This window comes from Coturnix japonica, chromosome 1 (genome assembly GCF_054131305.1).
Source record: "Coturnix japonica strain WE chromosome 1, WE-NBRP24, whole genome shotgun sequence".
Lineage (NCBI taxonomy): Eukaryota > Metazoa > Chordata > Aves > Galliformes > Phasianidae > Coturnix > Coturnix japonica.
Window position 1 is genome coordinate 41564230 of NC_140663.1, and position 25923 is coordinate 41590152.

At 34.8% G+C, this 25923-nt stretch overlaps 1 protein-coding gene across 4 annotated transcripts in view; it reads left to right on the forward strand.

Annotated features, from left to right (window-relative positions):
* The window catches only part of CFAP54 (cilia and flagella associated protein 54), a 99253-nt gene that overhangs the window by 30613 nt on the left and 42717 nt on the right, over positions 1-25923 (forward strand). For all 4 annotated transcript variants that reach the window (XR_014934236.1, XM_015858704.3, XM_085515145.1 and 1 more), the window contains exons 21-39: positions 2693-2866; positions 5425-5517; positions 6609-6794; positions 7332-7474; positions 10154-10301; positions 11459-11614; positions 12620-12742; positions 15958-16092; positions 17488-17584; positions 18944-19033; positions 19351-19477; positions 20419-20530; positions 21452-21600; positions 22349-22579; positions 23193-23335; positions 23771-23952; positions 24632-24859; positions 25068-25291; positions 25390-25525. Coding sequence is in view for 3 of the 4 variants with exons in the window: in XM_015858704.3 (XP_015714190.3) it covers positions 2693-2866; positions 5425-5517; positions 6609-6794; positions 7332-7474; positions 10154-10301; positions 11459-11614; positions 12620-12742; positions 15958-16092; positions 17488-17584; positions 18944-19033; positions 19351-19477; positions 20419-20530; positions 21452-21600; positions 22349-22579; positions 23193-23335; positions 23771-23952; positions 24632-24859; positions 25068-25291; positions 25390-25525 (2877 nt within the window). In the remaining variant the exon portion in view is untranslated. The remainder of the gene's footprint in view (positions 1-2692; positions 2867-5424; positions 5518-6608; positions 6795-7331; positions 7475-10153; positions 10302-11458; positions 11615-12619; positions 12743-15957; positions 16093-17487; positions 17585-18943; positions 19034-19350; positions 19478-20418; positions 20531-21451; positions 21601-22348; positions 22580-23192; positions 23336-23770; positions 23953-24631; positions 24860-25067; positions 25292-25389; positions 25526-25923) is intronic.

Genomic DNA, 25923 nt, shown 5'->3' on the forward strand with positions numbered 1-25923 from the left:
GATGCACTCTATTCCTTTTCCTTCTTGAGGCAGAGAGTACTCACTTCACAAACAGCAAATTTATGTTTTTGTTTCTATGCTTCTGTATACACATTATTGCCTTTTTATTGTTGAACATCCAAGAGCTTTACAGAGAATCACTTGTATCTTCTGATGTTTTTAACAATATGATATGAAACCTTACTTTTGTTGCAAAACAGAAAAATATTCTTTCTGCTGTTTATTTATTGTGAAAACATAGATAAACCTCTTACCATTTATCAAACCACTGGACAGGTATGGAGACTTCTTAGTAGTATGCGTATGCTCATCCACATCACACTGTTTAACTACTTAAATAGCTATGTGTCTTTTATTTTGTTTGATTCCCTTCTGTTGTTTTATCCTTCCTTTCTGTCCTGTATGGCTACTTGGATATGCAAGTCTTTACAGATTTGGATACACTAACAGTTCTTGTTGTCCAGCTCTAAACTGAATAAACATGATCAAGCTACTGCCAGGGGGCAGGTCTGTGCCAGAACCTTCCTCAATCATAAGATTATTCTTTCTCCTCTTGTAGCACTGCCACATTGATTGCCTCCTGTTCTTCAGTTAATGATGGAGAGGTCATGCAGGGCCTCTTGCAGTCCCAGCACTATCTCTGTTCAGACTGGGATAGCGTGGATTGCCCTAATAAGAATTATGTCCTCAGGGAAGAATGATTCTATAATCCTTTTAATTAAAATTTCTATCATAGCACAGTTTGCCATGAAGAAGTATTATTTTTAAGCAAGCAATGGAGTTCTTCCAGAAGTTGACTGGTTGTGTGATTTCTTGTTTATGTTATATTCTTCCTTAGATATTTCCCACTAGGGTTGAAATCTGAAAGTGGAGAGGGTGGGGAGAAGTAAGGGGACTGATCTGTGCTTCCCCTGGGGAAAAGGGTTTGAGGATGTAGGTAGATTGAAGACCCAATATAAGCTGTCAGTCTGTGCTTTCAGCCCAGGTGGCCAACTGTATCCTAGGTTACATCAAGATAAACATAACCGTCAGGTCGAGGGAGATGATTCTGCCCCTCTACTCTGCTCTTATGAGAACCCACCTACAATTCTGTGTCCAGTTCTGGGGCACCCAACGCAAGTAGGCCATTGAGCTGTTGGAGCAGGCTAAGAGGAGAGCCACAAAGATAGTCAGAGGGCTGGAGCGTCTCCCTTATGAGGAGAGCTGGAGCTCTTCAGCCTAGAGAAGAGAAAGCTCTGCAGGGACCTTGTAGTGGCCTTCCAGTACCTGAAGGAGTCCTACAGGACAGGTGGGGAGGGACTTTTTATAAGGGCATGTAGTGACAGGATGAGGGGAAATGGTTTTAAACTGGAAGAGTTAGATTAGATATTAGGAACAAACTCTTTACTGTGAGGGTGGTGAGGCACTGGAACAGGTTACCCAGTGAGTTTGTGGATGCTACATCTGTGGAAGCATTTGAGGCCAGACTGGATGTCCCTGCCTGTAGCAGAAGGGTTGGAACTAGATGACCTTACTGGTTCCTTCCAACCCAAACCATTCCGTGGTTCTATGTGATCTGATTAAGACTGTATTAAATTTTAACTTCCCATTTTGCTATAAGTTTAGTTTTTGATCATTTTGTGGAGATGAGGTACAAGACGAAGTTGACCAGTAGCAGTATGGCTGTTCTTATGACTTTATCAATTTCTGAGGACAGAAGTAAGGAACTGTTAAGGTGCAAGTTTATGGGGCTCTGACTGAATAACCAGTAACTTGGGATTTTCCTTGTCAGTTCATCATCCAGTGTCAATTCAGCCTGAACTTTTTGTTCAGTGTGTGGACAGTGCTATAAATGTATGAATAAAAACTCTAATTATAAGAACATGTTGTATTTCTCCCAAAGAAATGTAATTTGTCCAAGACTTCCTTGATATCTTTATCTCAACTGACCTTTTTGATTTGCACTGAACAGGTACTACAAGTAAAGATATAAATGTAGCAAGTTCTTAATATTAGTTTTTGAAGCAATATTTCTTTTATTGTGATGATACAAAGTAAAGAAAGCTACCAGTTTGGCATTTGGTTCAGTTAAGAAAAAACGTACCCCGTAAGCCATGTAATTGCTTTATGCAGGAGGTACACACATTTCTGAAGTACTGCTAATAGATTATGATGGCAATTAGGACCATCAGTCAGCTTTCAGCTATCTCTGGCTAACCAAGAGGACTGGCATAGCCCTAATTATTTCATGACCGCAGCCTCCTCCCTTTTCATTATTTCTTTTCTTTCTAGAAGGCAAGTCTTCAAAAATGCCACAGGTAGGTCCTCAGCTCTCTCCTAAAGCAAAGTTGTTTATCTTTTTTTATATCTTGGAGCTAATCACTCTTCACCTTAAGCTGATAATCATCATTAGTTGTAACTGACTTTCTTTCTGTAGATTCTTTCAAAATTGGAGATGCCTCATCCCTGCCTCTTTCAGACATAACTCTGCATTCACTTTATTGTACAGTGTAAAATTAATCTGCATATGTAAGTCATGCACAACATACCATTCATACTAATTTAAGACCTAAGAGAATATGCAAGTTTGAAAAAACTTCTCTATGTAGCAGTGATTTTTTTTTTCTGATAAGATTTCTTCTGAAAACAATTTATTACGTCTGCTAACTGTTGTTTTAACAATGTTTGCCTTTTGTTTTAATTTAAATCATAGGAGGCACTAACTTTAATTGAACAAGTTGAAGCTGAACAAAGTGCATTGTATCACAGTCTCAAAGAATTTAAGAGCGGCAAGAAAAAAAGCAAGATTCCTCCTCCTCCTATATTACTTTCTAGATCACATTGCTCCATGACATTTAAACCAGCCTCATTCTCCTCAGATGTTCAGGTAATGTTTTTCATAATGACCGTGGAAGAAATATATTAAATAATGCATGAGAGAAAAAGTTGTTTCAGCAGTGCTGCACTATCACAGTTTTCTCTGTTAGTCTCGAGAAGATTATGTTACCCTGACTTAATTAAGTATGCATTTTTTATATCCTGTGACTCAGTCATGACTCACTGTTTTGATCTTCACATTTACACTGAACTTTCTTTATCTCACATATCATCTGCGGTTTTTCTGCTTTATAATTCTCATTTATTATAATTGTCAGAAGTTCAGTCTTTTTCTGGGGATTGACATATGCCTAATCACTCTCTGAAGAGAAGGAAGACTGTTGTATCATGTGTTGCAAGGAAGTATCACAGTCAAAGCTCTCTTAATAAAGTGCTAATGTGCCATAACTCAGGTAGAAAATCTACCTCCTATCATATGTGTAGAGTCAGAACAACTCAGACCAGAAGGTATCTTTGGAGAGTTCTCTAGTCCAAACTTTTGCTCAAAAGAGAGTCATCTGTGAAATTAGACCATTTTGCTGGGCTTTGTCAAGTCCATTCTGAAAAATATCCCTGGATGGACACTGCACAGCTTCTGTGGTCAGCCTGTTCACGGGGAAATTTTTTTACTTATGATAAACTCTCTTGCTTCAATTTAGGACTGATATTTTTCATTATCTTACCATGCACTACTGTGAAAAGCCTGACTGCATCTTAACCTTCTTGCAAGCATTCAGTGACTTTAGACAGATCCACTGAGGTCATCTCTTCTCTGGGCTGAATAAGCCCAGCTCTCCCAGACTCTTCCGGCAGGGCTAATTCTCTATCTCTCAACCGTCTTGCCGGCCCTCTGTTATAATCACCAAAGTTAGTTTTTTAACATCTTTCTTGCCAGAATGGTGGGGGCAGGAGGGAACCTGGCTGTAGTATTTAAATGTAGACTAACAAGTTCTACCTAGAGGTAATCTTTTTCCTTAATTTCCTAAGTATGACTGCTTAACAACTACTCCAATTCTGATCTTCAACTGTTATTTTTACCCATTTATCTTTCCATACACCCATGTCATCCTACTTCATCATAAGAATAATAGAAGACTGCCGAAAGCCTTGCTAAGGTCCTGGTAAAGGCCAGCTACTCCTCTTCCCTCCTCTATCTCACCTGTAAATCCAGCCATTTTGTCCTAGAGACCAATGATGGTGGTCTGCAATGATTTGCCCTTTGTAAATTCGTGCTGACTGTTCTGAATCATGCTGATCTCCTTCATATGCCCAGAATACCCAAACAGGGTAATATATGAAAATTCCACTAGTTGCAGTTTTCCCAAAAGAGAAATTTTCATAGTGATTTTGCAAGCTACTGTAAAATAATAGCGTGCTTTGTAGCATGTATAAAACCAATAGAAAACTAAATTGTAATTGAAGGATGATTCTACGAATAGTTGTTTTATAACTTGCAATTTAATTGCTGCTTTGTAAGCAAATTACAAACAAAATGATTAGGAAAAAGTCTTTCATTTTTATTCCTAATGCACATAAAATTAAAAATAGGTTTTCCTATACGTCTTGGTGTTCTTTGTTAGCTACTGTTAAAGCTTTTATTTCGATACAGGGCATTGAATGCAATGCATTGAGCCACTAGATGGTGCTATGCGATTATTATTCTTATAATTTGAGCCCATTATTCTATGATTATTATTATTATTATTTTTTCCAAAAGATATGTAGCTGTTAAGAAAACATGAAAAGCAGATTTTTAAATGATAAGCTTATTAACTGAAAATGGACACCTAGTATTAAGTGAAACATATATAAATCTTGTACTGGAAGTCCAAGTATCTCTACTTGTTTTCTGAAAATAATTTCCTCTACTTCAATATGAAATTTTGAAAACACAGTCAGGATTTGTTACAAGACAAATTACATGTAACACAAGAAAAATGAATGTTCCAATTGTTCAGAAATTTTTTATATTGATAAATGATCTCATCAGTCCCACCTGAGGTCTACTGAGAACAAATTGATTTAGTACAACCTAATAGAAGTTTGCTGTAAAAGAAGTTACTGTAATCCATCTGCCCAGTTCTGTGGGGCTGCATCAAAATGATAATGTTTGATTTCAATGGGCACACCTGATCAAGGTATACATGCTCACATTCTCTCTTGATTAAATATATTATAGAACTTAGACTGGTATACCAAATGAGATTATCAGCAACTCAATGACATGGAAAAAGCATTTATTTCAATATAAATTAAGAACATGGACATTTTTGAAAATATTACTAGGTTTGTGTGTGAATTTCTGTTGCCTTCTTGTAAGGATTTTTCCTCAAGTGATTTGCTGAATCAGAATGACATGCCAATTTTAGAAGAAAACCATTGCAAAAATGAAATAAGGGTTCTTTAATTTACATCAGCAAGGTGACTTATTGAGTTTATACTTTGGGATGTGTTTGAGGTATAGGATAGAACAAAGTAGGAGACAGAAAAATGGAGTTACCTGCTTTCATCATCACTATAGTATAATTGTTTTTAAAACAGCTCATTATGTCTTCATTTTCTTTAAAGGTTGCATGGTACACTATTTTGGGCTGTGTAGCAGGAGAAAATAATCAGAAAGTAAGATTAAATCACAACAAACTTCCAAATGCTGGAGAAGAGGTAAGACAGAGCTCAAATCCATTCAGGTCATTCTCTAATCCTTAAAAACCAAGTAACCAACCAACACAGCAAACAAACAAAAACTACAAGAAAAAAGACCACTCTACATGCATCTGTTATAAGTGTATGTATTTATGTCTTTTTAAAATTAGGTAACGAGCCAAGTCTTTGACAAACAGTTTGAATATTTTTTATGATACTGGAACTTTGCTAGGTGGAAGGCATGATATATTCTGGAAACCTTTGATGAATAAGGAATTAAATGCTTTCAAGAGCTTCGTGTTAGAGAATTCTCTGTCATTTCTGTAATAACTTTTTTTTTTTTTTGGGGGGGGGGGGGGGATGTATGTGTGTGTTTTGTTTTCTTTGAGAGAGAGATAAGAAATAGAAAAGCAAATGAATTTTTATGATGTATTTATAGTGTACTTTGGATATTATTCTGTTTTCAGGAAGTCAGAAAAAGATAAATATAAACTTCTAACATGTTGGTAAATTTTCTATCATCTACCAGCTATTTCTCCATAGTAAGAATATGTCTTTCTTAATTCTGGCAACAAGGTAATATAACTCCTTCAATAATCCATGTGTTGTGACATGGTTGACCTCTATGTTCATGTGTTAGAGAACCTGAACCATCCTCTGCCCTTTTCTATTATACGTATGTGGCATGTAAGGAGGAGAGCCACATGCATTTTTGCTGGAAGTACAGCACAGGTCAAGAACATCTCCAGTGTGAACTCTGCAAGCATGCACACTCACAGTGTAAATTTGGAAAACTATATGTAGTTTATATCGAGAGATATGTAATTTTTATATTTAGCAATCTCTTGGAAAAAGGGCCTTTGTAATTAACTTTTAGGATATGTTCTTTGTACAACCAAATTGCATTTCATAGAGAATTGATACTTTGCCTACTCTCGTTTCATTGTTTTCCCATTGTTTTTAAGAGTTCAGCATTGTGTGGAAATTATATGCTGATTTTGATTGTATCCAAGAACATTAAATAAATTATTTAAGGACAAAAGCGTAGAGTTTGAGTTTTGTTTTTGACATACTCTTAGGATGTAACCAGGAAATATTTTTATTCATAGATACCAGCTGATGGAAAAAGCCTATTGGAAATACAAGACTTAGATCCCAATGAGGAATACATATTTGCTGTTGCAGCATATTCTTCTGATGGAAAACTTATTGGCAATGCGACTGGGGAAACAACTAGGCCGATCCTCGCATATCCACCGCTTTCTGCTACTATTGTTCGAGCTTATCTAACTCAGGTGGGGTTAGAATGTTTGGTAATAAGCTTTAACATGGTTGTAGTTACTGTTCTTTGGTAACTCTAAGATTTCTAGCCATAACTCAATATGCTCCTCCCAAAAGTAGAAAACAGAATTTCAACATTCTGCAGTAGTAACAAAGGTAAAATGAGTCTAGATGAAATAATATATATATGATATATAATATATGTTAAGTATTTCACAAAGGAATATTAAATCCTTGGTTAACAGCTAAGAAACGTTTTTGCCTTACCTGATGCTACTTCTGAAGAGAAACTATTATTAGCATAATCAGATGGCTACTACATTTATTTTTTTCAAATACATCAGAATATTCTTACAGCTATTGTAAGCTCAAATGTTGAAGGAAGAGAGTTTTAAAACCTTTCTTTTTCCTGTAATCATATTTGCTTATCTGAAGACCACAGAAACTCAGTCAATTAGTTTTAATTAGCAGTTAGTATATAAAAGGAAATCTAATGTGTATATATATATATTTCTGTAAAAAGTTGCATAAATATATGTGTTTTCTGACAGGCAGCCTATCAGACTGGCAACTACATGTTAGCCAAAGGAGCATTTTCACCGATGTGGGATTATTTTGTTTCAAATTCTTCTGCACTGCCCACCAATGCAGCTGTTATTTCTGCAAGAAGTACTTTGACTATATCTGAAAAGAGGTAACTGGTGAAATCAAAATTAAAATAATAGTTAATTATAGATGTGCATATTTTTATTTTGAAGTGTACCAGGGTGTGAAATTCTGTTCAGCCTTCTCATATGAAAAACATTCTACAAAAAAGGTGTGAAATGTGCTGTAAAGATACAGTGTTGTGTAATTAGAGGAGGGTTTTTGTTATTTATGGAAATGGTAGCATTTACACACCTAAGTCTTTATAGCGGTTGTTTTATTACTCTAGATAATTGGGAAATATTTATAAAGTGGCTATTCATACCATAAAGTGAATTATTCTATGTGAAGTATGTAATATTAACTGGGTTCTTGATTTCAGTTCCAATAAAGGAAGCAGTAGTGCTCAGAAATGATTCATAATTTTCTTGGAACACCACCCAGAATGGGTAAATGGTTGCTAATTTTATTTTGAGCTGATTATATAAATGTTCTAATATTTTTTTAAATATACCTCTGTACTTTAGAAGAGACATTAAAAAAAAAAGAGAAAAAAGAAAAAGAAAAGCACAAAACTATTCTGTAAAAGATATGTATTTCAAATGTTTAGCCATAATATGGATTTGTTGTGATAGCAAAGCCGGGCTGGAAATACTGTGGTTAAACTCACTGCAATCCTTTAGATAAAAATGCAAAAACAAATCAAAACTTAATTAATTTCTGGTTAGAAAAAAGAGACTTGTATGAAATGGTAGATATGAAATACAGTAGTAAAAAGTAATTCTTTATAATGTTGGTCAGCTGCTTGTAATTTAATAATAAATTAACATCAACGTATCTGATTGCAAATAATCCTCTTTGCTTGTGTTGAATTCTTCTAAGACTAATTCTTTCATTAGGAGAGCTTTGGCAGCCTGCTGTAGGAGATAAGTAGTCTTGCAGCTTCTGAGTTTCAGTTTTAGCAGACTGCCTTAGTTCTGAAAGTATCATAACAGAAAGCATCCTTGCTGCATATGTTTTTAACAGTTCTGTGAAACATGGATCTTAGTTCCAAGAAATAGATATTAGGGCAATTTTGTAGCAGTTTGGTCCTAATACTTTCACTTCTACCTTGTAGACAGAATAACCAATAATCAGCTGTTGTGAGACATGTAATAAATACGGAGAGTTTTTCTGTATTGTTTTGTTAAACTTGCATAAGAGCCCACAGTTTTCTCTGCTGTTTGAATGTGAGCTGATAGTGTAAGTTTGTATGTGCTTAAGTAGTATTACAGGTAATGCATCTATGTGTACTAGTTATGTGGGGTTCAATCATATTTCTGGTAAATATCTTCTGTGTTCATCGATGCCATCAATGTGTCTGATACCTGCCATACAGTTTGACATGAAAGTCTCAATGTTACATGCCATCGGGGGTTTACAGACAGCCCATGGACTGTTTGTCTCAGACTGTTAATCACTAGATATCCTATGTCATGGCTGTATCTATGCCTTAAATCTGTCCATGGTCTGGGAATGATGCAGGAATGCCGTCTGGTGACTATGACTTTTTTATTCTTGTTTTTCATTACTTATTTTTTTACTAATCACTTTCTCCATTTTATTTTATTTTATTTTATTTTATTTTATTTTATTTTATTTTATTTTATTTTATTTTATTTTATTTTATTTTATTTTATTTTATTTTATTTTATTTTTACTTTTAAGCACATACTGTTATAGAAGTAACATTTAAATTAAACTCCGTTCAAACAAGGAGCAAATTTAAATGAAAAAAAAAAAAAGGTCAGGAATTTTGCTTTTCTGATATTTAAGTTAGGACATATTATATTATTATTTTATGATTTTTACAGCAGGAGAGAGTCTCAAAGTTACATTATGGGACCTGAAACGAGACAGTTTCAGTTTTACTCCTTGGTAGGTAGGAAATTAACTGGACTAGCTTGACAGCACAGAGAGCATAAGGAGACAGTAGAGGGAGCTGGAAGGAAAGGAAGACTCCTGTTTCCAGACAGAAATTCTGTTGATGTCTTGTCAATGTCAAGTATGGGAATATGTCTATTTGTTATCCCTTTTTGAGTTCCAGTCTCTTTTAGGAAGTGCAGTCAAGGAGAAGTAGAAATCTGAATCTTATACTTCAAAATGATAGAATTGTTGCTGTAATAAGTAACAGAACAACAGCAACAAAGAGGAAAAAAAAAGCCCCAAAATAAGAAGGACAAATACACTCCTCCTCCTAGGGAAGAAGAAAATAGTCCAAAAGAAAAAAAAATTAAAAGGCAGAAGGAAAAAAATAGCATTTTGAGACTTGTGATACAGGCCTCAGTGATGAAAAGGAGTCTGTTATTAATATCAGAAGGGTTCTTTACAACTTCACCCATCGTTGTCAGTACAGAAGATAACATGGTAAGTGAGCTGTGGTGTCCCAAGTTTCCAAAGGAAATTCAAACTAAGCTTCACTGTATCAGATGAACCTACTAAGGAAAAGATACTTTAGTATAGTAGAATGAGGGCAATTTGAAAAGGAACTTTATTCCTTTTATTTGTTTTTAAGATAGAAGTATGAAGCAATTTTTTTTTTCAGTTTTTTGTGTGTCTCATTTCCAGCAGCAGCTACAGCAATCCATTTTGCCTATCTTTCTACTATTAAAGATTGCATTTTTGTGTAATGTAATTTCAGCGCATTGCTATCTTGCTTTTACCATTCTTTTGCCTTTTTGTTTTGTAGGTTACGTTTCGAGGTTATATGTCAGACTTCTCCTATCACCTTGTATCTCTTTCTGAGGAATATATTTGTTATCTGTGACATTAATATCATGGAAGGAACACTCTTCTGTGATTCCATTTGTTGCAATGAGATACTTTATAAGGAACAAGTACGTGCAGCATAAAATAATATACTGGTTTTTTTTTTCTTTCATTTTTGATCAGCATGATTTCATCATTCCCAAATAACACAATACACTGTTAGTCTTAATTCGCAGAATACTAACCTACTTTTTGCTTATTTCAGGCACTTTTATATTACAATGGCATGCTTAATTTCTATTTTTTTTTATTATTCTGTATTATTCTATTACTATTCCACTCTTTCTTTGCTAAGTGTTTACCTCTTATACATGTGAGTATTCAGTTACACTATAGCTTTAATGTATCTGTTCACATGCAACAACCATAGCAGATAGGTGTTATCTTCCACTTACCTACTCAGAGATCTTAGCATGTGAATTTTCCAGTCTGACCATTATGAGGGTAGCTATCAGGGCATTATAAACTACACAGATAAACTCAGAGGGCAACATTGATTCAAGACAAGCAGTTTCTTTCAGAATCACGAATACGGCTGCTTTTGTTTATATACTTTTAACTGAAAATTCATTGGTGGAGGTCAGCCTCTTCTCCCAGGTAACGGTGACAGGGCAAGAGGGAATGGCCTCAAGTTGCACCAGGAGAGGTTTGGGCTGAAATTTCTTCTTTCTAAGAGTGGTGATGCATTGGAACAGGTTGCCCATGGAGGTGGTGGAGTCACCATCTCTGGAAGTGTTTAAGGGGAGGTGTAGTACTTAGGGACATGATTTAGTGGACGATATTGGGCAATTGAACTAGATGGTCTTTGAGGACTTTTCCAACCTTAGTAATTCTACAGTTGTATAATCTTTAAACCTTAATCTTCCTTGCTGCTTACACTGCTTTTTAAATTGCAATAATCATAGAATCACAGAATGGTTTTGGTTGGAAGGGACCATTAAGATCTCTAGTTCCAACCCCCCTGCTATAGCCAGGGACACTTTCCACAAGACCAGTTTGCTCAGAGCCCCATCCAGCCTGGCCTTTAATGCTTCCAGGGATGGGGCATCCACAACTTTGCTGGGCAACCTGTCCCACTGTCTCACCACCCTTACAGTAAAGAATTTCCTCCTAACATGTAGTCTAACATCTGTCTTCTTTCACTCTCTGAAATGATTATAATCAGTGGTATTTATATTTAAATCACTATTTATTTATTTATTTATTTATTTATTTTCACCCACAGGTCAGTAGATTAGCACAATGTGAAAGAATGTCTGTGGCAATTGAACTTAGTAGTTTCTTGAATGATGCAAGTTATGCACTGCAGTCAGTCGTACAATGCTATGGTCTCCTTGCTCCACTTATTTATCACAAGATTTCTGCAGTTCCAGTAGTTCAGGTGAGAGCATTTAAGACCTTCTTGCACCCAATTCCTGTGATTCAATCTAAACTTACATAGAGATTCAGTCTTACCTTAAAATGGAGTTTATGGTAAGACAGCCAAGTATCCAAGCCTCTACTTTTAGAGAAGCTATGGAAAGAGAAGCCTTTACTGGTTTTATGTGTTCTTAATGCACATGTTCAGTGTGACCTGCATAGGTTCTGCTCTGATATGCTTAAGTAAATGCCGAATATTGATAATTTCTTTAGGACCATTCATTGGTATTTTTAAACTATAATTTGCTACAGCTTCTACTTGCATGCCATTTGCAAATAGCAATTTTGAGGAAAGAAAAGCAGCATTTTCTCTCTCTCTCTCTCTCTCTTTTTTTTAATGTTTGGTTTATTTACAATTTTATAATCTAGAAAACAAGGCTGTTCAACATTTTGATAATACAGTCCATGGTTTTCAAGCAAGTGTCCCTTTCCAGAAGCAAATATCCTCTCCTTGAAAGCAGAGTACCTGAATGCTTCTCTGTCATTTCTAAAGCACAAGGCTTGTTTTTTGAGATTCGGCATGGATACAGAAGGAACTTGCAACATTTTTATGGTCTTTTATTTTTAGAACATACTGAAAAGATTTTTCTTTCTTTTAAAATTCTGATCAGCTCAATGTATTTTTAAGCAGTCCTCTACTAGGAGTATGTCATCTCACTGAATTAAACATTCTTTGATTTCATGTTAATTAAATCAGCAAAAATATCCATCATGTATCTATAATTTAATATCTAAGATATTGTGTGAACTTGTCATTTATATCAAAGGGCTGTGGATGGAATTTTGACACTATTAAATTCAATGGAAATTTTATTATTAGTTTTTGTAGAGCAAGCATTTCATCATAGCTGCTAGATCTTAAAGTATTTTTAAAGTTCACCATCAAATGCAATACACTGAACAGAGGTACAAACTTGAAATTGTGTTACAGAACTTCAAAACTATTTTTTAACCCTTGTATTTACAGATTCTCATTAAGTGCTTGGCTGTTCTTCAAGAAATTCCAAATGCTACTTTGCAAAGGAGACAGGAAGGATGTTATGAGAGTATTCAGCATATGATAGCTTGTACTTCATTTTTTACAGCAAAGGTATGGTACAAATTATTGCATTTCCAACTTTATTTAAGATACAGCTCCTCCCATACAGGAAAAAGAAAAAAAGCTGTGATATCTTCAGATATTTCAGTGTGATGTCTTAGAGAATGGGCACTATTAAATGGTATGGAAATATTTATTTTCAACCTTCATATTAGTGCATTTTATATAATAATGACATTTAGAATTTTAAGTAAAATAATGTTATTTCTTCACAAAATAAAAAGTAATTATTAGTCCTTGACATGAAATCTGTATTATATGTGTTCATATGAGTTTACATTTAAGGTCAATTATTTTCAGTAAGAAACATAAACATATAAATTAAAAAAAAAATTTACTGAAAAGAGGTCACAGTTTTAGTTTTAATTTGGTTAACATACATGCCTTATTTCCTAATTAGATATGAGAGATTTTATGCTATTTTTTTCCATGTGTTGATGGCAACATAAACATGGTAATTTTAAAATATAATATATATATATCTGTAGATGGCATTTATGATTCAGATAGTACATTTTGTAAGATTAGGAGAAACATGGTACTTGTAGGATATTTTAATCACAGCCATGTTAGAGTCAAAGTACCTGCCATGTAAAAGTAAACATATGACCTTGAGCAAGCTAGATTTTCTTTGTCTCTGAGTGCATCTCAGCAACAAGTTCATGCTGAAGCAGAGCTGTGGCTGCTGCTTTGAAGGATTCCCCTGCTTTTGGGATCCGTCACATGAGTCATTATTAGAGCGAGATCTCTGTACTCACCGTGAAAGATCAGATTTTTAAAGAATATATGAAGTCCTAAAATCAATACGATTTTCTTGATGTTAATTAATTGCTACATGGTTGTGATAGCAGTGTCAGGGCACAGATTGGGCTGAGAAGCTAGGAGCTGAAAACAGTACCATAGCCAGCAGGGCAGCTCCTTGCCAGCCAAGCCCGCTGCCCCAGTCAAGGAGAAGGGCAAGCCAGAGGTGGTGGTCAGGTTCAGCCCGGGGTACAGGTTTTTGGGAAAGCTTGTGGTGGCAGGCAGGTCAAGTTGAGAAGTCTACAGGTCAGGATCACGTCTCATGAAGGTAGTTGGGTCAGGTACAGCACGTGGGTCTGCCGTGATGGGAGCAATCTGAGGTCGAGTTGAGGAGTTAGGCCATGGTTCAGCTGTCCAGATTAGTGGATTCATGGCCAAGATAGGCATGACTTTTGCTAGAGATTTTTTGCTAGAGATTGGGGCACCAATAGTGTAGCTCAGGCAGGGAATGTACTCTCAGGCCTGAGCTGAAAGGAAGCTCATACAGCCATGGGGAGAGAGCTTTGAGAGGGGATTGTCTGTAACCTCAGAGCTGTCCGCTCAGTGTCACAGTATTGGAAGTACAGATTTGTGGCATTAGGAAACATAATTCTGTTGTACCTAAGTCACTGTTGTGACATCATCGCTAAAGAAACTATTACTATGAAATATTTATACACTCATCTCCAAACTTAGTACTAAAAGGTTGTGCATTGTAGGACACCTGACTTGTCAGCATTTAGGAGCTTACCAGAGGACATGATGTTGCAAAAGTGAGCCCAAATTAAAAAAAAAAAAATAGTGTGCTTGATGTTAAGATGATTTTTTTGAGTTTATCAGTGAGACATTCACAGCAGATGGCTGAAATCTGAGGAAGCACTTGCTTGAGGAAGCATGTTTTTAAACATAGTTTGAATCACCTTGTATCTCAGTTTGCAATAACTTTCATGCAGGAACATTCCTTATCTAGATATATTGGGAGTTGAACTAACTGATGAACTCATTATTTTCTGTTTGAGAGTGGATATGACATGTCCAGTGTCACTGATTCTCTTTCATGTCTTTAATCCTGAATGCCAATTCAAAATATCAAGTAGATAAAGCTGAAGTGACTCAAGTAATTTCACCATGAGCAAGGCAAAGCTGGTTTCAGGATAAAAAAAAGTCTGACCCACAAGGCATCCAATATCTCTCACTGCTTTAAGCAACTTTTCAGGATTTTCAAAGCTCCACTGTCTCTTGTTTCTTTATATGTATAGTGTTCTGGCTAGGTTTTAGTTAATATGTTGAAAAAATATATATTATTTAAATGTCCTGATTTAGTGAAGACAGTATTCCATGACTGGTAAGTGTTATACCAGAGAAGATGCTTCTGCTAAGTCTCTTACTGTAAAATTTGTTCTCAACAAGTACAATATTATATTCTTAAGTAAATCCCATCTTTAAGACAGCTGAAATAATAATATGACCTGTAGATGTTTCCTTGTGACTTTTTTATACATCATCTATTATAAGTCCCCCCAAATTCTTGCTTCTTTTTTTCTTTTTTTTTTTCCTATGAGGGTCAACATATTTTACAAGACCAGCTACCTTGATTCCTTCAATATCAGATCTTTTTTTTTCTTGAAATCTTAACATAGTGCTTGTTTGTTGTTGGATTCCCAAGTTAAATGATTGTCTGCTGGTACTACAGATGTTTTTCCTTAGAGACATCACAGAGAAAGAATATCATGCAGAACAGCAAACAGAACAAATTAATCACAAAAGTTTCTAATTAATCCATTTTATAGTTTTCTGTTGTTTCATTCAGGCTGTGTACAGTTATTTTTTATTCCAAAGCCAAACATCTTAATTTGAAATTACAGTGCATATAGTAAAATTACTTGACCTTTAAAACTCTGAGGGAGATGAAAACACCTAAATAACATAACCTGTAATGTTCAGTTACAAACTTCATATTTTTCAAAATAAATTTCACCATTCTATTTTATTAAATAAGTTTTACCAGCATGGTTGAGTTTTTCAAGTGTGCACTTGATACCAGAGTGGTAAATGAGGATAATGTGGTTACCTTTTATATTCTTTGATAGTAGTACTGCCTGAGAACAGGGAGAATGTCAAGCACTGCTATAGGTACTTCTAGCTGAGTATTTTTATTCTTTGAAGTACAGTCTATGGGTAAGCAGAACACATAGACAGATTATCTGTAATTCCAAGTATTTTACAGGTCTATAGTTCCATTGTTTTCTTAAAGGAAACCTAAGTATTAGTTGATGTCTATTTGTAATATACAAATAGTATACATATACAAACCTAAGTATAGTTGATGTCTATTTGTAATATTCATATGTTTTGTCAGCTATGTATATAATAATTAAACATGTGTTATGCAAAACAGAAAAATGTAACTGATGATTCCTTACTAGGTTCTACGTTCATGGAAAGAATATGAACTAGCAGTAGTTATTGTTAACTATGGGAAAAAATTGTTGGGTTCCTCACAAACAACCACACCTGGCCAACCAGGAGCTAAAGAAACTGAAGAAACACGCAAAATTAAGGTAACTACTCTGATATTCATTTTTTTCTTTTTCTTTTATCTCAACATGCTATTCTTTTATTTTAAAGACCATATGTATTAATTTTCTGTTTATATTGTGTGGAATAGAATTTTAGATGTAGAGTATGAGTTCCCAAGAATACAGACAGCTGAGAAGCTTAGCCATCTGTAAGGACCAGTTGCAGACTACAGTAGGTACAGGGTCTAGTTTAGTTAAGCTGGAGAGGAATTAGCAATAATACTGTTCAGAGCCATATGACCCATAGTACCAGCATCCTTAACTGATCTGCATATAGTGTTTCAGCTGAAAAAGAAATGCTTTTCTGGGCAGGAAAAAAATCCATAGGACAGGAAAATCAAAAGTGTCACGAACAGTGTAGAAACAGCTTCTCATTTTGTGTAGCAGCTACTTGAGACTGAATCTATTAGAATAGTAACTTGGGAATGTGTAGAATAAAAATAAAATCTAAATGAAGGAAAAACTTTCAACCTCAAAGACCTCTATACATCAATTATGAAGAGATGGAGTAGGTTGCAAGGTTTCCTACAACTTAGGATAAAGTGCTTATTCTTTATAGTTCCCTGATAGATTTTACTAGTAAAGGAGATTTGAAAAAGATATAAGAAAGTAGGAATAATGAAGCAGGAGGAAAAGAAGCACTGAAAGCATGAAAAGAGGTAAGCTGAGGAGAGGAGCAGCAAGTCAATCAGTTTACAGGGGTGGATTTCTGGAAAAAAATATATTCTAGGACACTGGTATGATCCATCCAGGACAATTTTTCTCCAGTATTTATTGCTGATTTTCTGCTAGTTGCACTCAAATTAATTTTAAAAAAAAAAACCACACACACACACACACACACACACAAAAAAAAAAAAAAAGGAAAAGAGAAGAGAAGAGAAATCTATCCAAGTTCAAAGGAATATTATAATACCTTGAAATAGATAGAGCCAACTAAAAATTATATTTTCATTAAAATGAAAATAAGATCCTTTTTTTTCTTGAGGAAGATTTTCATATCTCTAGAAAGTAAATAATCTTCGGAAGAGTATTATTTTTCTGGAAAGCAACATATCTTGTCAAAAATCTGTCTAAGTACATTGTTGTAGTAGCTGGTAGCATGTGAGAGTTTGCAAAATTTTTCTGTGGCAGAGCACATCCAGTGACTACTTTGGGAAACAATTAAGAATAAATCATGACCAAGATTTTGGAGTCATACTAAAAATGGTATGAACCTCAATTTTAACTCAATTGAAAAAGTGGACAATAGTTGTTAAATCACCAGATAAAGAATTAGAAGATTTGGAATTGAATCCAAGTTCCACTGTCAATGTGCTCTTTTTAGTTAGGTTGAAGCTAATTTTCTTAAAAGCTATTCGTTATTCAATATTTCAGAAAATTTCTTCAAAGATGTCCCAAATAGCTGCAATGGAAAAAGCAACAGAAAATCTAAATGCTCTTGAATCAAATCTCCTAAAACTGACACAACCAGGTGGGTGCACTTTGTCATCCACCTTCTCTGTGTATGCATGCTTAAGTCCTAGAAGAGAAAGCACTCTGTAACAAACAGGGTAAAAACCATGATGCAAAACTGTTCCTCTGTGTGCTGACCCTTCTGTTTTTGCTACTGACACTGATGTCTTCATTCCTGTAGGACAAGTCACAGGATGAATGAATTCTGTAAGTTAATTGAAAATTACATTGATTGTTTGACAAAATGATCTTCCATTCTTACTTAATAGAAAGTTAAACTAATGGATTTATCAGTTAGAGAAGAACGAGTTTTCATTAACTGACAAACACTTGACTGCTGAAGTCTGCTCTGTTGCTAAAACAGGATAATTTTATACCAATCAATACAAGAACCTTCTGGTGAGACGATGCATAACAAATAACAAAGCTTAGAGGCATCATTACAAACATGTATAGGTGATTTAGAAAAAAAGAGCATGCTTGTAGGGCATGCTGTTGAGAAGAAATATTGGAAAAGCCTTCTGTAGGATATCCTTAAAGTGAATCAATACTTAATATTCCATTGATGGTAGCCTAAGAGAAAAATGAAAAAGGGCTGAATATGCATCTTTGGTAGAAAATGGAGGAAAACAAAATGTTTCACACACATTGCAATGTTACATTGTGAAATTTCAGATGTGTTTTCCTATTTAAAATTTTTTGGGAATCACTTTACTTTGTTAAAATGCTTGTTTGAAATACTATCTTGTTGAACTATTAAACAGGAGGTAATACCAACATAGGTGGTGGCTTGACCTAAAAATAATAACTAAAAATCTACTTATATTCTAGTCCAATGTATTTGATTTCGCAATATTTGCATGCCATAGACTGTTGCCACTGGAGGATGCAGTTCGTGATCCACTATCTGAAATGGTTGTTCCAGAGTTCATTTTTAACCTCACTTTTTTTCAGGGACTGGCTGCATTCATCTTTTTCAACCACGGAACTTGGAAACTTTTACATTAGTGACTGGCACACTTATAGCTTCATGTGTTAAGTTCATGCTGTACATCTTTAAAAGTAATGTCTGGATATTTCCTTACTGCACAAGTGATCTCCTCCATAGATGATATATATGGACCTTTGTAAGACATGTGGTGAACTCCAGACATTTACTCATGAGTGTAATAGCTGTAAGTTCATCAGTAACATCTGTAAGCTCTCAATGCCCAAGCAGCGCAAATGCTTATGAGTTCTGAATTTCTCTCAGAAAGACAGTGAGAGATTTAAAAGCCAAAGAAGGATTTTGCTAGTTTTCATTTATGATTCCAAGTGCAATTTGTATTGAACACTGTCGCTACTTGTCATAATGGATTTTATTTGTTTATTCATGTAGCTCGTGTGTCAAAACTTGGAGGACAGGAAGATCCTTTGTTCCTCTACCCTATAATTTCATGTTGGACATCAAACAATGCTTATCGAGAAGGTAGGGTAACTGGCATCTATTTCAGTTGTAAAGGCTTTCTTTCTTTATATAGTTTCCAAGAAAACAATCTTTTTACTGCTTGGAATAAACTCTTAGAAACCTTTTCATCTTTTTATTTTCATATATTTAGAATCAATTAAAACATAGCTTAAAAAATCTATAATGTTTGTATACTAATGTGGCTGTCACTGAAGAGATCAGTCAGTGTGAATAGCATGCTTTTACTTTGTTTGTCCTTGCTTTATTGTGGTGCTTTTTTTTTAATTTAAAAAAAAAAAAAGAAAAAAAAAGAAAAAAGTGTTATTATTGTATTGCAGTGATGAAATTCAAAAAACAATCGCGTTTTCTGGAGTTCTTTATTCAAGTTTTGCACAAAATCCTGAATGAAGAGCAATTTCACAGTGTTCTTGAATGGGCAGAAAATGTGCAAACAGACTTGAAAAGGTAGGACTCTGCTATAGTTAAATTATTACTTAGTTTCATCCATGTCACAGTTATAATCAAACGTAAATTGTATGTATGTCACTCTGTCCATGGAAATGATTATAGATACAAAGAGCAGAATAATACTATTTGATAGGAAAAATTCTCGGCTACAAAACTCTTTTTCATCATAACCACCACTATTAGCTATGCATTTTCACCAGCAATGAACAAGAGCCTTTATGCTACACTCATAACAATCTGGTGGAGGTGACAAAGTGTTTAACAACTACTATGATGGCATCGTTTCTGCAAAAATGTTTCCCATTCAATACAACTTTCCGTGTGTTTACATCCAGTATTTGCTTCATAAACATTCAGCAAGCGTCAAGGAATATCAGTGGGTGCCACTTTTTCTGCATGGATGAATCCAGTGGCACAGCTTTTCTTCATACACACTTCCATATCAGACACCACTCTGTCACACTGCTTCCCTGCTGCCATCTGTTGCACAGCAACGAAATTTCATGGAATTTTGGTGGGAAGGTTCAATCTCTGCTGCTATACCACCACAACCTACCTCTGACATTGCAGGCCAAAGCAATACATTATGGGGTGTTATTTCTAGAGCAGCCCTCACATGTTGTAGGGAACAGAAATTTCTATTACAACAAATAAACAAACAAACAAACAAACAAAAGAATTGAAGGATTGGATTTCTCATCAGCCTTCTGTTAGCTACATGCTAAGAAAGTGAGATAGTTATTACCTATCAATTCATATTTGTATAATGAATTTTGATGGTGAGCACTCTCTCTGAATAAGAAGAAAGAAAAGCTGATGAATTCACAAATTCTAGTGAAATATGAATTGCATATGCCTTATGCGCTTCCAAAGATAACCCTTTAAATATCAAAGGAGTTTAACATGATGATGATAATTTTATCATTATTATTTGTCAGGAGGAACAACCATCTTCTTGGCATCAGTGAAACGCCAGGACAAAAATCAGTTTCTCCCAGTGAGCCTGAGGGCACCAAGACGTCCTCTGCAGGAGCTAAGGAGTCCCAGAAGGTGAGTTTTACTTCTGAAAAGTCATGTTAGTCTTAACTAGGCAGCAATGCCAAGTACAAATATATTGTTTAAAAGCTGTCTTTATAAAAAGTACAGATGGAGACATGCATAATTGCTATAATTTGAGACACAGACTATCCCTCAGTAAACCTCTGCACAGAAAAAGTTCACATTGGATTTCTCTGAAAGACCAACTGTTGTGAGGCATTTCAGTCAGAGCACTGAATTCTAAAATCAATGAAAGCTTTAATCTTCCCATTTTAGAAAAATAATATGAAGAGACTTGGGTACCATCACATTAAGAAAGGGAGATCAGTTCTGGCTTTTCTTTTTGGTGCAGTATGTTGTACATTTTATGAGTAGTTGTTCACTATTAATGTCTATCCAATAAATGTCTATTCAATGGCATTTTGTTTAGAATTCTTTTAAAATACATTTTTTGCTTTTATTCCAATGTAGGACAAATCCTAATGGATTTGTATTATTTTTGAAGAAGAGATTTTTCCCTCCTAACCCTCTAGAGATGCTGTAATGCTACTAGCATCTCAGATGGATGAGGGTAAGGCTTCTGTGTGTTTTTGCATTACAGTTTTTTTACTATTTACTATTTATAGTAGTAAAAAAAACCCACACATTATGTATGAGATAGAAACCAATGGCATACGAAAGAAAATTTGGGAGACCTGTCTGGATCTTAGTGTCAGTATTTGAAACATCCATTACAGAAAAACTCTAGAGTCTTCAGGAATATTAAGTATTCCTTTTCCTGCCATATTTTGAGAAGCAATTTGAGAATTTATTTACTGTTCTGTTGTGTTACTGCATAAGCCAAACTGCTGTATAGCTCAAGTAATTAATAATATAGGTATAAATAAATATTTGAGTTTTATTTAAGATTGTCATGGAATATTTTTTTCGAAGAGTACAAAGTCCCCATCTGAAAAGAAGAAGGAAGCATCAGCTTCAAAGAAGCAAAGAAAAGAAACCCCGAGTCCCACTAGAAAAGGGCCAACTCTTAGACAGTTTCTTGAGAAACATCCAGACATAATGAATTCTCCAGAAGAACAAAGGTAAATGAATATAGACTGTCTGGTTAATTTACAGGAAAAACAAAAATAATAATAAACCCACAACAAGGCTGAACACAGGCAGAAAAATATTTTGGAAAGTTAAAGAGATCTGTTTATAGTTTATCAAAAAGAAAAAAAAAAAAAGAGCTGTGATTTCACTACAGTGTCATTATGCATCTTCATAAAGAGAAAATACTGCGTCATGAAGAATTATTTGGTCTGGCAGAGAAACAACAACTGAAAAACTCTGTGGCTGTAAATTGAATCCAAGCACCCACATCTGAAATGGAATGCTTTCTTCAAATTAAGGATGGTTAGCTACTAAAACAAAGCAATAAAATAATGATCCAAATTTGCAGTAAAATAGTTGATCCTCCATCTCCTGAGCAGACTGTGTGAAGCACACACTGCATTTTGTATAATAATCTGTTTGAATGATTGAACTTTGAGTAACTGCAGACATAGAGCTAAACTTACTTTTAAGTACTAAAACAAATACCTTACTGAAGTTGGTAGAATGTAGGATTTAGTGTGTGTTAAACACCCTTAAGATGAAAAGCAAGATTGATTTTCTTGACTGTAGCAAAAATCATTTTGCAAGAAATGCGACTTCTGAGTTAAATACAGGTCTGTGGATATGTAATGGGATATGTCTGTGTATCTTTATCATGCTTTGGAATTCCAGATCTTTGAGAAAAACCAGTTTCATTTTTTTTTTTTGCTACTGTTTTTTTAAAAATCATTTTAGGAAACATATGGAAGAATTAGAAAAATTAGCTCATAAAACCTTAGTGATACTGCTGAAACCAATTGTGAGTAATTACTTAAACCGAAAGCAGTTCCATCAAATATGTCTTGAAGAGATGCCTTGGAGGTCCCAGATGAATATTTATCTGGCGATTGCACACTACAACTTATTTACAAAGAAACTAGAAGAACAATATAACATTGGAATTTGTGGTTCACATCACCAGGACAGGTATGTCTTACTGAGTTATCAGTGTTTGCTATTAATATTGATTATTGTATTATTGCCATTAATGCAAATAGATATGAATAACAGTATCATCAGTCAGCTTGCCTTGTGAACAATTTGTCTTCCACATACAAATGAAGTTACAGTTTAATACGTTTTGACTTCAATTATATGGCAGGTAGCATTAACATTTTTGACTGCTTACTGGACTGGTCAGGTTTAATGTCTTCTGAAAGCTTTGGAATGTACTATAGATAATAGTAGATAATAGTCTTGTGCAGGTTGGAAGGGACCTTAGAGATCGTCGAGTCCAACCCCTGGGATTCGAGCCTCTGTGTAGCAGAGCGGCACTTCTACCACTTGCGCCACAGGGGGGATTCGAACTTGGGGCCTGGTGTTGCAAAGCGGCATTCCTACCACTGCGCCACCGGGGCACATACTATACTGCAGTGTGTCATGGGCAGTTTGCACCTTTCACCTATTTTTAAATCTAGTTGCTAAAGCAGCTAAAAAACAATGAAAACTCACTTTTGAGAAACTGATTTTTGTGCATGTTTATATAAAAATTCTTTGGTATTATTATTATTATTTATTTCTCTTTTCTTCTATTCTGCAGTTACAATATTCTAGATCCTGAAATATTCTCATTAAATAATTCTGGAACTGTAGTGGTGAGAGAAGCTGTGGAGAATAACAGAAGAACTTCAAATCCTCTTCCTCTTGAGAAGTCACCATCAGCCATGACCAAAAAACAAACAGGTAAGAACTTTTAATGGATGCACGATGGTAAAGAATAAAATAATGAAACAGTTCTACATATATTGCAGATTTTTTTCAAAAAACCTTTCTTCCTAACTTCTCCTTTTAAGACTTTGGTTTCAGATTCTTGTGAGCTTGACAAATGGTAATTTCTTCCTTAAATTTGGTAACTTCTAGGATTAGTTGTGGTTTGGCTTTGAGGCTGAAAACTAGTTGGAACATATTATTGTGCTTTCTACTTCTTCCTCCTCTTAAGTAAGAAGCATCTTATATTTTAAATATCATAACCTTATAAATTTGATAACCCCAACTCTGGCATTTCCTGACACATAAGTATTTAGCTGGCACAAAAATCCTAGCTGTCTGATAACGTTTTCTTTCTTATGATTTTGAGAACTTTAATTCAGTATTAACCAGTTAAGTCTCTGTCTTCAGGTACAGATAGATCTTCTGAGCACAGCACTAAACTGAAGGCAAGAGATACTCCTCAAACTCGAATGACAAAAGATAAGAAAATATCCCTCTCACTTTCTCCCAAAGAACGCAAGCAGTTTCCATCAAATACCATTTTATTGGACCATTTTACAAAAACCTTTCTACATTTAAGAAGAGCAGCGGTAATATAAATTTTTTTGCTAAAAATTTTATGTTCTACTAAACACTGCATTACAAAACTTACTACTTTTTACATGTAAAAAAATCCTAAGACACTTTAAAAAACTTTTTTTTTGAGGGGGTAAAAGCAATGATTCCTCATCTTCTGCAAGGTGTCTAAGTACGGTGTATCAAAAGTCAGAGGTATTACCTATTGTAATGTATCCCAATCAAATATACAGTAATGTGCATGTGTTTTTTAAAATGCATTTAGTCTTTGTAACTTTCATGCTTGTTAAATCTTTCTCAAACAGTTGTGGACTTACTTTTCCATTTATAGGTCAGAGCAGATACCTTGCTAGTATAAAAAGAAAGGAAAAGTAGTCTGACTAGTTTTCCCATAAACCTTCCTAAAACAAAGTAAAAAATACATTTTTAGGTGATGTGAATTAATTTGTTCTCTTATTCTCACACCAGAAGCAACAATTAAATGCTGTTATTAATTAGTGCTTCCATGAAAAAAATCCCAAATTAAGTTTTTGCAATGCCTTCTATAAATTGAAATTCTGAGTAAGAATCTGTTACTGAGGATGATTTGTTGAGTCTAATTTTGAAAGACTAGTCCTGCCTAGGCTCTGCCATGAAAAAAGGAGGCTTTTCATTTCTGTATTTCTGAAGTATAATTTTGAATGATATGCATAGGTTCTTGCTCACCGTGGAGGCCACTGGACATTGCTTCAAAATGCATGCAGAGAACTGTGGAACTACACTCAAGAATCACAGTCAATTGCTAACCATTCCTATTCCCACAAGGATGCATTTCCCATTACCAGGCAGTTTCTTAGGAACACAGTTTGGTTGCCATTTTATTTGGCATCGGACATGCTTATTGATATGATAACTGAACTACAAGCAAGCAATTCTCTTAAGGTAAAAATATGAAGATGATGTACCCTATATTATCATGCCTTCTGTAGAGACAATTTTTTCACTCTTTTTTATGTTCTCATATCTCCAAGTTATTTTCTGTTAAATGTTTTTAGACAAGCACAATATTTTCTGATCTTTATAATCTGATTTCTCCTGAAAACAGTTTTGACAGTACCAGGTAAAATAAATTTTTTTTTTTTTGCTATAGATTGTGGAGCCTGAAGGAGATTTCTGCATTCCCAGTTGCTTAGGAGGTACTACTAGTGAGAATGGTGGTTCAAATCTCCATCCACAGTCTCCCCTGGATGATGTGAATGTGGTTGACTTGAAATGGATATGTAATCTGATTCTTAAAACATTAGAATTTTTGTATAAAATGAAGAAATGGGAAGCACTGGTACACATAGCTCTACAGTTTAATGTCTTTACACAGTAAGTTACAACAACTCTGACAAAAACTAAAAAGCAGCATTATACCTTTAGACATACTATTATTTTGATTAATTACTATGCTTCGCTTTTTCTTTCAGTGAGAGATATACAGAACAAGTGAGTCCATTGCTGGTGTACGCTCAGAGGCAACTACTGGAAAGGATACAGCAGTTCAGTGGCCCAGACAGCAATGAATCTCATTTCACAAAGTATCTATCCAGTAACGTAAATAAGGTGACCAAAAATTTCTTTTTTTTTTGGGTACTAACTGTTAATGCCAACTAAACATAGAAAAGTATGTTTGCTGATTAGATTAATATGGTTTTCCATAACGTCCACAAATAGAAAATTAAAATAAGAACTTAATGAACATAATTGGCTGAAGTGCATGAGGGGGCTTTCATGATAGGATTCCCTCAACAGCAGAGGTCTGGACTTGCTGACCCAGAGAACATTTCTTACATGCATTATGTATTCATTCCATATTATGAGCCTAAATCTAATTTCATGTCCTTGATGCTCTTTTAACTGGAAAATAATTATTTAGGGATTGAGTAATCTTTGCGATTAATTAAAATTAAATACAAAGAAATTCTTTCTTTCCACATTGGAATGCTGCTTTTAAATTAATC